Here is a 12,104-nt window from a genome sequence, read left to right as displayed (position 1 = left end):
CATCTCGTCATTGGAAGGGTTAATATATACAGATCTGGTCAGATATTTAGCAATATTCAATGTTTACTCAGTGCAAACAGACACGTGTGTTTGTTTACATTGTACATGCACGTCATTGTGTGCGTGTGTGTAGGAATTCACTTTCAACTAACTCCTAACTTCATCCCCCCCCCACACACATATATATATATACACACATATATATATGATCTGACGTTAAACTCATATCAAGCAATGCTGAGGCTGCATCTCTGTGTTTCGCCTGTTGTACACGCTCGACACGTCTCTGGTACCGACTGCTGTCACGGGCCGATGAAGCTTCGGTAACCTTCTCATGTAAAAGTTTAATTTATATTTCCTTTATTAAATACTGTTCACAAACGAATTTGTAAATAAAATCACTGACCACTTATAAAGTGATCCGCACATACTCTAGTGTACGCCAAATTCCATTCCTTTATATCTCGAGAGATGCGTGACAGCCATTTCTCGCGACGTCGCTTGGATAGCTCCTTCGTGTCATTTCCTTGATGTGTAATGACCGCTGGCAAACGAAAGAATGATTTCTTGTCTATCAGCTCTGCTGCCACAACCAAAGACAGCACAAAAGTTCACCACCGATAGGTTATGCGACTCAGCCGTGCATGCCAGTGGCTTTGTGTGTACTCCAACATGGCCGACAGCTAAACTGTGACGCCACACGAGACCACTCCATACCTCTGCATAGTAAAGTTATCGCTATATCCTCATTATACAGCCTGAGAACAAAACACGCTCACACAGCAGTTAACACAGAAAGAAAGTGATACAGACCACGTGTATATCTATTAACTGAGCCTAGGCAAGAGTCGTCACTCGGAGGCAGCACCCTCCGTCAGCTGTCCCGCAACATGCGTAGAAGAAGAATAAATAACTTCCGGGGTCAAAGGTAATCTTCGTGTTTGAAAACATGGATCCCAACAAAGTGGATGAAGGTAGCAACGTTTTGCTGTCACTTATTAAAGCTTTGTGTATTTGTCTTACGCGACTTACGTGTATGTGCAGGAATATTGGGCTTTATTTGTAATCTGTATTACATTTATCATTTAGATACCTTACTCCAGTAACGTTATGTGAGATGATACATGCTTCGTTGCTGGTTTTGCTAGCTTATTTGTTAGCCTAGTAGGTTCTCTGCCACTTGTAACGTTCGTTTTAAAAGTCATATACATGTAACTAGTCACATCTTTAATTGTCCTGAAGAGCTACCCGTCCTTCAAACAATACATATTTTTTGCTATTGCCAGTGTTTAATATATTATTCTCGTTGAAGCTGAAATGCTACAGTATTGTCAGCTAACAGTATATGTTCAGCTCAGTGGACGTTATCGTTATGTTCTTGCTCAGGACTAACGTAATACCATTGTTTGGCATGGCAGGACGTGTTGTTGAAGTTGCTTTGCTTACAAAGGAAACACACAACCAAGATAGTTGCATCTTGTATTTAAAGCAATTTGTTATTACAGATTCATAACAAACAAGGTAACGCAGGCTATGATAAATGATGTGCTCGTTGTTTTTGCAGCATCGGACAAGATGAGTGATGATGGAGAAATCGCATCTGTCATGGGATTCTCAGGGTTTGGTATGTATAGTCCAGCACAAATTCTCAATAATTTCTTTTAAATTTCCTATATGACAAACTAACAATATGGGTTGTCGGTTATTGTTCCTTTGTTCCATCCAGGTAAGAAGGCCCGCACATTTGACCTGGAAGCCATTTTTGAGCACACCCGTCGAACAGCCATTGAGAGGAGTCAGCTTGTATTGGGTAGGTTCACCAACACGACGAGCTGTTCGTTCTGTCACCAGGGTGCGTGTTAACTGTGTACTGTAATTACTTCTTTAGATGAGCGGCAGAAGGATGATCAGATGCATGAGGAAGGGGAAAGCTCCCAATCAGTCAAGTCATCGGTCCACGCTCCGAGAGACAAAGCTGCAGCTGCTACTTCCAGGTAACCAAGGATTTTGATTGTTTGAGTGAGTTCACAGTTTTAGTCAGGCTGCCACTGCTTTAGACGTTAGTTACATGTCTGTTAGTCATGCGTAAGATATGTTTCAACTCACAAGTATGTTTTTTTAAAATCCTTTTTAGAAAACAGGAGAGTGAGAGCAGGAGCGACAGTGATTCAGACTCAGACTCTGAGCTTATTGGGCCTCCACTGCCTCCGCAACACACAGCCCAGGACGATGATGACGAGGATGGGCCACTGACTCGCGCATCAGGCAGCACGGCTCAGACTGATGAAGAAGATGATGATGATGATGACGGGGAGGCACAAGATGATGACGATGATGTATGTCTGAAATAACCCACTTAGCAGTAGATGTTCTAGGTGGATTACAAAATATTTCCTGAATGAGTTTTTATTTATTCTGTTTAAAAACATCCAATCCGCCTCAAATAAGCCTTTTTCACATCAGACATTTTCACTTGTAAAAGGAGGATAAGCAATAGTGTTACGAATAACATTAATGTTAGCTCAGTTTTATTCAAATTTGTCAATAATCCATGACAGAGAGAAAGCATGCACACTACGGGACCCTGGATCCAGAGCAGTGAAATGTAGTTTTATTATTTGCACCTTTTTACACCATGTCAGTGTCTTCAGTGAAGAAGGCCTATAAAGGCACCCGTTTATTCTGTGTTGTGGGTTGTTTTTGAACTTTCACCACTAGATGGCAGCACAATAAAATAATTCGGTGGTAAGTGTTACACCATATAGGATGAGACACCTTTAATCGTATGTTACTGAACAGTAATGAAAGTGTCTCTGAGGTGTTTTCTCCTTTTTCTTTCCCACACCAAAATATCTGAGCCACCTGAAACATATCAGAATCTTAAACGCAACATTATTCAGAAATATGGCGAATCATTGGTTTTCACATGAAGAGTATTTACACTCCGATCCTAACCTTTTACATCCAGCAGTGTAACTGTTCCCAGTCTGTCATTTACTGGTTATTACTGTGACTCCAGACCCTTTAAGTCAAACAGCCTGTTAAAGTTAAAATGTCATGTGTAATTTAATCTTGGTATAAAACTCCACACTATAACTGCACACCTAATTCAGCCTTCTTCGGTCTTTCACTGTTTGCTTATATTCACCTCAACTTTCCGTCCTAGAATCCAGTGAAGAAGATTCCAGACACTCATGAGATCACTCTGCAGCACGGCACCAAGACAGTAAGGCCTTCTTCTCATGTGGCTCAATGGAAATGTATTCAATGACTCTCTTTTAGAAAGAAAAATAAGAAGTTCTGTATCGATCGTGTCTTCTAATCCACACCATATTTAGTTTAAATTAAGCACCTTCTAAAACATCTGGAGATCTGCATCAGCTTTTTATTCAGCCAAGGTTCCTTAACTTTGCTGAATTTTAGCAATAAGAGCGGAAGTCTGTTCCCTCTGATTTGTTTTGCAGCCGAAAGTATGACTACACTGTCAAATATTCCTAGCAGCAGACGCAACCTCCTCCACTTGGATGGCCTCTGAATCTTACCGGCTAGACCGCGTGTTACTTTTGAATACGTTCGTTGTTTTCTCAGGTATCGGCACTCGCCTTGGACCCCTCTGGAGCCCGTCTGGTGACCGGCGGGTATGATTACGATGTGCGTTTCTGGGATTTTGCCGGGATGGACCAGGCTGTGCAGGCCTTCAGATCTCTCCAGCCCTGCGAGTGGTGAGTCCCACTTCCGAGAACACACGGTGGAACATCAACACAGTTGCTTAACATGTGCTTAATTAGTTTCGTGCAAACATCCAGTCCACTCAACAGGCATTTACGTGTGCCAAAGTGTACACACATACATAAACACACACACGTTTGTTGAGCTTCGTTGGGCCTCATGTTAACCAGGTGACATCCTCTCTATTCACTCAAAATGAGTCTTTCAGGAGCAGATGGTGAAGATATGCGGCTGTTTGTGTGTCTGCGTGTGTTTATTCTGTGATTCACTGAAACCCTCATCAAAGATCAAATTCCTTTTTGGCTTTGGGAACCAGGGGGCTGAGCTGGAGCACATTTTCCCTTATTAACTAATTTACGCTACATTTATTTTGATTACAACGTGATCCAGTAGCCTGTTTGGTTTACTAACAAGCTGGGCTTCATATAGAGAGCTGTGCTGCTGAGGTCCACTGTTCTTCTTTCCTGTCCCAAAAAGGCAACGCGTGAACTCAGTCAAATTAAAAACAATGAGGGAAATGATCATTTGGTGCTCTGTAGTGAGCGTTTTGAAGATGCCAAAGCCCCCGATTTAAAAACAACATTGGTGTTATCCACACTTTCATTTCAGCAACGGAACTTTTTTCTCTCTGTGTATAGAAATGTTGGCGCCCCATCTACCCCCTGCTGTGTTAATGCTATTTGCCACTGACCTGAATTGCTAATCTCACTCTTGTTAAGTAGTCCACGTAGTTGTCTGTCTCTACTGTTTTATGTGTATTTCTCAGTTATTCGGTGTAAACATAACAATCGCACATCCATTCTGAAAAGCACGGAATGACTGATTCTTCTAAAGTTGTAACATGCATAGCTTATTCTGTTTCTCTTCATATTCTCATGTTTATTTTCCTTCAGTATGTTTCATTTTAGTTGTCATTCTTTCCATTTCTTGGCTTAAAATGCCAATATGTTTCCTGTTACAGTTGCATGTGGTAGATCAAAGAGGAAAATCATCACATGTACATCAGATGTTGTTTTGTCCCTATAGGTACACTTATCTATTTTTGTATCTATTTTTGTATCTATTTTTTTGGTGCAGAGGTCTTGTAAAATCACAGCTCGCAGATCGTTCGCAAACCACCAAGACACTTATTAAAACTCATCAGAACCACAGAAATGCAAACAATAAGTACCTTCTTTGTCTCAGATGTCCTCTGTGTGTGTGTGTGTGTGTGTGTGTGTGTGTGTGTGTGTGTGTGTGTCCGTGTCCCCTCAGCCATCAGATCACGTCCCTGCAGTACAGCATCACTGGTGACGTCATCCTGGTGGTTTCTGGCAATGCACAGGCCAAGGTGTTGAACCGCGATGGCTTCAATGTCATGGAGTGTGTGAAGGGAGACCAGTACATTGTGGACATGGCCAAAACCAAGGTAAAGTGGTGTTAGCGTGGAGTTCGGGTCGTGTTGGCCATCGTGTCGCTCAGTTATAATAACATTGTACTCGCCTAGTAATTGCTGAAATCTGGTAACACAGCGACAAGGTAATAAACCTGAGTGGTCAGATGGTCAGATATGTTGTAAACAATTTAACCAGATTCTGGACCACTTTTTGAAGCGAATAAAAGCATACAACTACTGCAAGTACAGTGAGTCAAAGTCAAGAAGTCTATAAACTGAGATGGATTTTTACGACCGACAATTTCAGCAACAATTTCACTGTTTCCCTCCATTTTCTCCTTCAAACAAGTTTGACAAACGAGTCCCTAGATTTCACTACTTCTCATGTTATAATAACTGATCAAATTGATATCAAAAAACTATAAAAAAATACAACCCAAGTTGTAATAAACTGGAATTAATCTCAAAACTGACTGCTAAACAATAAGCTGAAACCATAAAACTCTTTAAAGCCGAGAGCTGCAGATTCAGGTTTGTTCATCACCTCGAGCGACCCGTTCAACATTGTTTTTACAGCGTCATTTGATACGTTGTTCAACAAATATTGAATATCGCCACTTTAAATATGTTGCAGGCATTCATGCTTTCTCTTTTATTGAGAAAGCGGCCCGAGAGCGACTGCTAATTCTAAACACAGGCTGGATGCTCTGCTCTAATGTTCTGCGGGTGGATCCTGCCAACGCATAATGGTGACAAGGTGCAGCTGTAAGCTGGTCTGTTTGTATCCGCATTGTCCGGGGGGAGAGGACCACCACATACTTTCAGGACTGCCGTGGTTCATCTCTTGCTTGTACCTGCCTCTACAAAGGAGAATCCTAATGAATGGCCCATGTTTTGGTTTTACTGTGTTTAAGAACGCCGTATTGGTGGTCACTTACCATCTGTGCCAGCTGCAGAGCATTTGGACGTCCCACATTCTCGTCCTCCTCGGTCCCATCTGGAGCTGATGGGAGAGTGTGGTTCAGCGAAAATGCATTTTGGCCCGCCGACGACGTCCCAGTCGATTAGCTGTGGCTCATGTGATAATTCAGTCCGTGCTTCTACTCTTTTGACGGACAATTACTTTCCCTGTACCTAGTCCCTCTTTGTGCCGAGAGATTTGCGGCACAGAGGCCAATGCTGTGGAATGGCATGATATGTTTTTTTTTTTCTATAATAGTTTTTTCTTTAGGATACAGAAGAACAGTTAAACATCCATAGCCCATTTTCCAGACCCCCAAAAACAGAGAAAAGGAGCGAATCTTCACATCTGAAAAGCTGGAACCAGAGAATTTTGGGCATTCTTGCTTCATAAATGAATTCAACTTTTCTGAATCATCTGCTAGATATTCAAAACAGCCTGTTTTATTGATTTCACTATCCAGCTTCAGTTTTTACAATTAACGAAACAGAAACCTAACAACTACAGAAAGCTGTTCATCCTATGCGTCATGCAACTCTAATGAAAACAAACTGGGAAGAATCACTTGTTATCAGGGAGGCTTCTGTTCTTGGTGCCGTTTGTCATTAACCGGCTCTATTTTTGTGAACTGTGTGTATGAACTCCAATCTGTTTCTCTTTAGTCATCCGCAATTTGTTGTCCTAAACTGGAATCCCATTTGTTTAGGACGGTAGCTGCCCCTTCCCCCTCATCATGAAGCTCTTGTAATGCACGATTCTCTCTACTTTGATGTCACTGCACAGAGCAGGGAAGCAGTCGTTCACAGCCCATTTCAGCTTTAACGCCGTCACATAGCGGACGTGTATTTACCATCAAATTTAACAACTCTGCAATTTGTTATTTATCCTTTTTATTTAGTCGTTAAACAGCGAGCCCTCTGCCTTTTATCGATTATTAAAGTGGTGTGTTTAAAGTATGTTGCCGGTGAACAGGCAGGCCTCTCTCTTCCTGATGCACACATACCGATGCAGTTTGGTCAACCTCTGCTCGGGCAAGGTTCTGCTTTTCTTGAGCATCCTGTCAAACAGCGGTATGTCATGTGTGAAGCCTCTTTGCAGCTCACCGAAGTGTTCCTTGAAGTCGTTTTTTGTTATGAGTAGTTCGCCACAGGACTACACCGGCAGAGGAAATGTCTAAAAGTTCCTCTTCTAGGAGCTCGCTGTTTGAAGCTGTGACACAGTCACAGTTCAGCTGTAGGGCGAAGGTCTGAGGAAGGCTGAAAGTCAAGGTTACAATTTGATCAAATTAAAGGTCCTTTCTTCTAGACGGGGGCCCTTCAAGGTGCTTTCAGATCTGGCAACATAATTGGTGCCTACCGGGAACTCTGTCTCTGTGGATACAGGCCTCCCAGTTGCCATGCAGTTTACACTACACAACTCAGTAAATGCATCGTCATAAAAAACGTGGTAGCTCCCCAGACATGATTCACTGGTGACCTTTAGCGTGGCAGTTTTGGCTCGAGACTTAACAACGAAGAACAACAGCTGTCTCCGCACATAAGTTGTGTGTACAGTGAGATTGCAAAATACGTCTTCATGAATGCACCTTCATCGGTTCCTCCTGGAGACGTTTCACCTTTTTTTTGTTAATGTTTCCTCCCCCTCTTCCTGGCTACAACTGTTACAGCCGTTTCACATGAATTTGAAAACAGTCGGGCAGATGGCAGCCCTGAATGTCAGTTCGCCGACTAGATCCACAGCGAACCGCGTGATTCACAGGTGCTGTCTGCTGCTCCTCAAAGCCGCTGGACGCCAGCCACCAGACCTGGCCAGCAACCATTGAGTGCATGTTTTAATTTTCACTGTGCGCTCTTTTCAGGGTCACACAGCTATGCTTAACAGTGGCTGCTGGCATCCCAAGACTAAAGAAGAGTTCATGACGTGCTCCAATGATGGGTGAGTGTAAAAACGTGTTGTGACCTCCGACTTTTAGGCAGGATCTATTATTAGGTCGTAGCTGCAGTATTGTAAATACTGTAAGCCTAAACCGTAACGGTATAATCCGTAACACAGGAGGCATGCTGTGTTTAAAAGTAATGATATGAAATATAGATGCTGTACCCAAGTCTGTTTCTAGCTGTACATAATTCATTTTGCGCATTTTATTTCATTATTCCATACGCGGTACCAGGAAAAGTGGGGAATTTTAAATGGTCTCCTCTACCGTAACAGTCAGAAACAACCAAAACAATCTATTTATCCCGTCGGGTGAAATGATTTCTGGGCGTGACATATTTAATGACTTTTATAGACGCACCACCTGAATATTATGATTACTCCACCATTTACTCAGAATCGTCCCACTGATGCCAAAGCCTTGTCTTTGCTGTCATCCTGTCACCAGCAGGGAGTCCTCCAGTCCAGATTATGCCTCTGCAACGGGTAGTGTGGCCTCCCGGCTGTGACACATCTTATACTGGATGTAGTCCAGTCGCAGCCCTTTATTTCTATGCAGTGATTCTGACCAGAGCAACATGCGCTGCTGGAGATAACAAGGCATCACACACGCTCTTATTTACAATCTGTTTGCTTCATAAAACAGTGCTTTAGCCGTCTTCTGCTTTCTTTAAAGCAGCTCTCGTCCTGTGTGACTGCAGAAGCTGTGACCCTTTGCCGTGCGTAAATGTGTGAGTGCATATTTGTGAGCGTGTGGCTTTGAGTGAGAGCACAGCGATGAGTTTAAGTGAGTGTGACAGGCAGCAGTGCAGACATCCAGGGCTATCATCATTTAGGGGAAACAAGGGCCTGGCTTTGTGGGCAGGCCGTGGCCACGGTGTTTACCAGTGTTACTTCTCTCCCAGATGTGGAGGCTGGTTTACTTAGCTCTTATTGAGGCTCTGGAAATGCTCCCCTGGCACGTTAGCACTGGGTGTTGCCCCTGGCCGGAGAAGAGCGTACAGGGAACCATTCGCAGGCGGAGCAGCTGCATGCGAGGAGGGTTCACGGCAGCAGAGCAGGTCAGCGCGGCAACCGGCGTCTCGGAGATGGATGGAGGCTGTGACGGGCCCACAGTGATTTAGAAGTGAAAGACGTGGTCCACGTAACCCCATGTCAAAGCTCTCATATTCTCACTTGTCGTCACGTACGTGGTGTGCAGTGCAATACAGGGGCTGCTTGGTGATGAAGAGCTGGAACTTGAACTTCTTGGTTGAAGCGCCGCCCCTCAATCGTCGCACTTCTTCAATCAAAAATTGCACTGAAGGAATGAGTAGAGAATTTCAGAGTACAGCCTGAGATCCTCAGAGCAGAGCCGCTGTGACTGTACATTGAGCTGAAAGGCAGCCGGGCATTCGCTGATCCATCTAGATATGAGGGGGTTCTGGTACTCGGCAAGTGTGTCCTGCTTCTTGGAACTGCTCCCAGGTCTGATCTCATGAGGGCTTCTTTTCCAATCTCGGCACACAAGACGGGCCCAAACTCTCAACTTCTGGACTAAAATCTGTATTTTTTCAATGTTGTATTGTCTAAATTGCTAAAAAAAAAGTTTGATTTATGTTTGTAATTGTATTTTACTCATTTGTGGCGTCTTGCTCATCCTCCTTTAGCTCCATCAGGCCATCTTGAACAGCTACTGAGTCTGCAGAGGCCACGTTGTAGTCAGTAGACCTTTTGAGAACGGACCAGCAGTTGTACAATGGTACCAGTGTGTGTCTGCTTCAAACATCAGACCAGCACCTAGGTCTTCCTGTCTTTCTTCTGTGTCAGCCTAGTTAGAGAGTCTTTGTTGTGTTCATTTGAATAGGTTATTAAGCATGAACACTGGACCGCCCAGCTCCTTAATTGAAGGCCCCCCCCCCCCCCCCCCCGTGTTGTATAGAATGTCATTCATAAGAACCGCCTCCCGGCTCCTTGAATGATTTCACCAGACTTTTTTTCTCCCCCTGAGGACGGATGAGAGGGAAGTACTGATGAGGCATAATAATGCAGCAGCAGGGTGGTAGTGATTGTCCTTTCACACCGAGGGTTGAATGGGAGTCCGTCAGTGAAAAGCGTTTGTGCTGAGACGGGTGTGAACGTGTCAGCATCTCACATTCAGTTTGAGAGTTGTGTGGCAAAAATGTTTTCCAACATTATTCATGCTTGCTTCAAGGGAGGGGGGGGGGGGCTGCGTATTAAGCACTGAGCCACTTTAACTAAGGCCTTGCTGAAAGACCGAACACCTGTTGGAAAAAACGCAGATTTATTTCTCAGAAAGTGAGGGCAATATGTGCTGGGTCTGCTCCCGGTGGACGTCTTCCTTTGGCAGGATTGAACTTGAAGTGAACTTAAAAAATCTGTCTTGGACTCGTGTGTCAGTCGTGCTTTTTGAGAGCTGCAAACACAACTCTAAACGGTAGTGGTTTAAAGATTCTTGAATAAGTTCTGTTCAAAGTTAACAAACCGTACCGCAAACCATGACTAACAAAGGCTTTGCATTAGTGCCTTCGAGGACATGACACCGCTGATTGCTGCTTTCACTTTGATGTCGTTTCATAGCGCCCCTGGAAAGCGATCAACAATTCCCGTTGTGCTGTTTTTGTTGCGGCTGAAATTACAGCTAGTGGAACAGAGCACAGGACAAACGGCGACTTTCTAATTGGGCCCACATGTTACTTCTGTCGATTCTTTAAAACGCACTTGCATGTGCACACACACACACACACACACAATTTGAGGAATGTTTCCAGGAGGTTTGAATGCCAGGGATTCCCTTGGTGCTGGCCTGCTGTCAGCGCTGGATGTGGATGTGTAGCTGTATGCAAGGAGACCCAAAAAAACCTTATTATTAAATGATTTGTCTTTATCATGCACTCAAACCCAAACGCGTGTTGTGATATATGTGACACATTAAGGACTTATCACAACGAGCCACAAACAGAGATTCATGATCTACTGCTGGGATAAATCCTGGTAATCAATAAAGTTTATTTATTTATTTTGCATGCGAGTAGGCACTTTACATAAGTCAGTATTTGTTTCCCTCAACTGATCATTGCTCGCATACTGATCCTATCAAGTAAGTAGGTCATCTATGTTTGAGTGCTACAGCCAAATACGCGCTGATAACTTTTCTTTTTTTGAGGGGAAATGACTCATGGGTTATTAAGTGTTATCTGCGTGAGAGAAAGGGGATCAAGAGTGAGGACAGACGTTACAAATTGTGTGTGTGTGTGTGTGAGCGAGCATGTTGGGGCGATTCACACAGTTGAACACATCAAGTTCATCCACAGTCCAGCGCATCTCCAACTGTTGCCCGCCTCACACTGCAAGTGTTCCATATCCTGCCCAGGAATGCACATAGCATACCTTTAAGGAGTGCATTTATCCTCATGGCTGAGTCTGTGACTGGCTGTGGCATCGACTTCTTTAGTGTGTGTGAATGCTGTGTTTGTGTCTTTTCTTATTTCAACAAAATATGAAGCCACTTCACATCTTATCAGCCAGATTGCTTGATTAAATCTGATGAGCTGTCTTGACTTCTTTTAGCATTTTGTTCCTCCTGTGTGTGTGTGTGTGTGTGTGTGTGTGGTCTCACCTTTCTGGCTAAGGCCTTTTTTTTGGGTTGATTTTCTACTTTGGAGCCACACTAATAATGTTGTGAATGTATTTGAATCAGTCTCCCACTGTTCCCACAGAGCATCTGCACTCCGACCAACGTGTTTCTTCTTTTACTTCCTCGCTTGAGTGCCACTGTGTGTACGCCTCCTCCCAAATCCTTCTGTTATTTCCCCACTTCATGTTCTTCAGCCGCGACGCAAGACGGACCATCTTCTCCTTCCTAATCCGCGTTTCTCACAACAGAGCCCTAGTTAGTTAGTCAACCGGCCGACACGGCCTATCCCCATCACCGGAGTATGACCAATAAACAACCTCCTACCAGACGTATGTCTTTCTTTCTTACCCCTCTCTCTTCCTTATCTCATCATCTGGGAAAGTGATCCTAGCAACCATCTTCCCCCACTAGGCACAGATAAAAATCTGGGGCCCGGGGAGCTGTCACTCCTCAGTTGATGTGTGAAT

The 12,104-nt window shown here is 43.8% G+C and overlaps 1 protein-coding gene across 1 annotated transcript in view; it reads left to right on the top strand.

Annotated features, from left to right (window-relative positions):
• Positions 1–945: 945 nt before the first annotated feature.
• Positions 946–12,104, top strand: part of wdr70 (WD repeat domain 70) — a 33,598-nt gene continuing 22,439 nt past the window's right edge. Inside the window, exons 1-9 of the mRNA XM_079289010.1 lie at positions 946–974; positions 1,565–1,624; positions 1,727–1,810; positions 1,889–1,994; positions 2,135–2,336; positions 3,167–3,226; positions 3,589–3,722; positions 4,984–5,137; positions 7,924–8,000. Coding sequence (XP_079145136.1) covers positions 950–974; positions 1,565–1,624; positions 1,727–1,810; positions 1,889–1,994; positions 2,135–2,336; positions 3,167–3,226; positions 3,589–3,722; positions 4,984–5,137; positions 7,924–8,000 — 902 coding nt within the window. The 5' untranslated portion in view covers positions 946–949. The remainder of the gene's footprint in view (positions 975–1,564; positions 1,625–1,726; positions 1,811–1,888; positions 1,995–2,134; positions 2,337–3,166; positions 3,227–3,588; positions 3,723–4,983; positions 5,138–7,923; positions 8,001–12,104) is intronic.

The sequence above is a fragment of the Melanostigma gelatinosum genome (genome assembly GCF_949748355.1).
Source record: "Melanostigma gelatinosum genome assembly, chromosome: 18".
Lineage (NCBI taxonomy): Eukaryota > Metazoa > Chordata > Actinopteri > Perciformes > Zoarcidae > Melanostigma > Melanostigma gelatinosum.
Note: the sequence above shows the minus strand (reverse complement) of the source record. Positions and strands in the feature narration are given on the sequence as shown.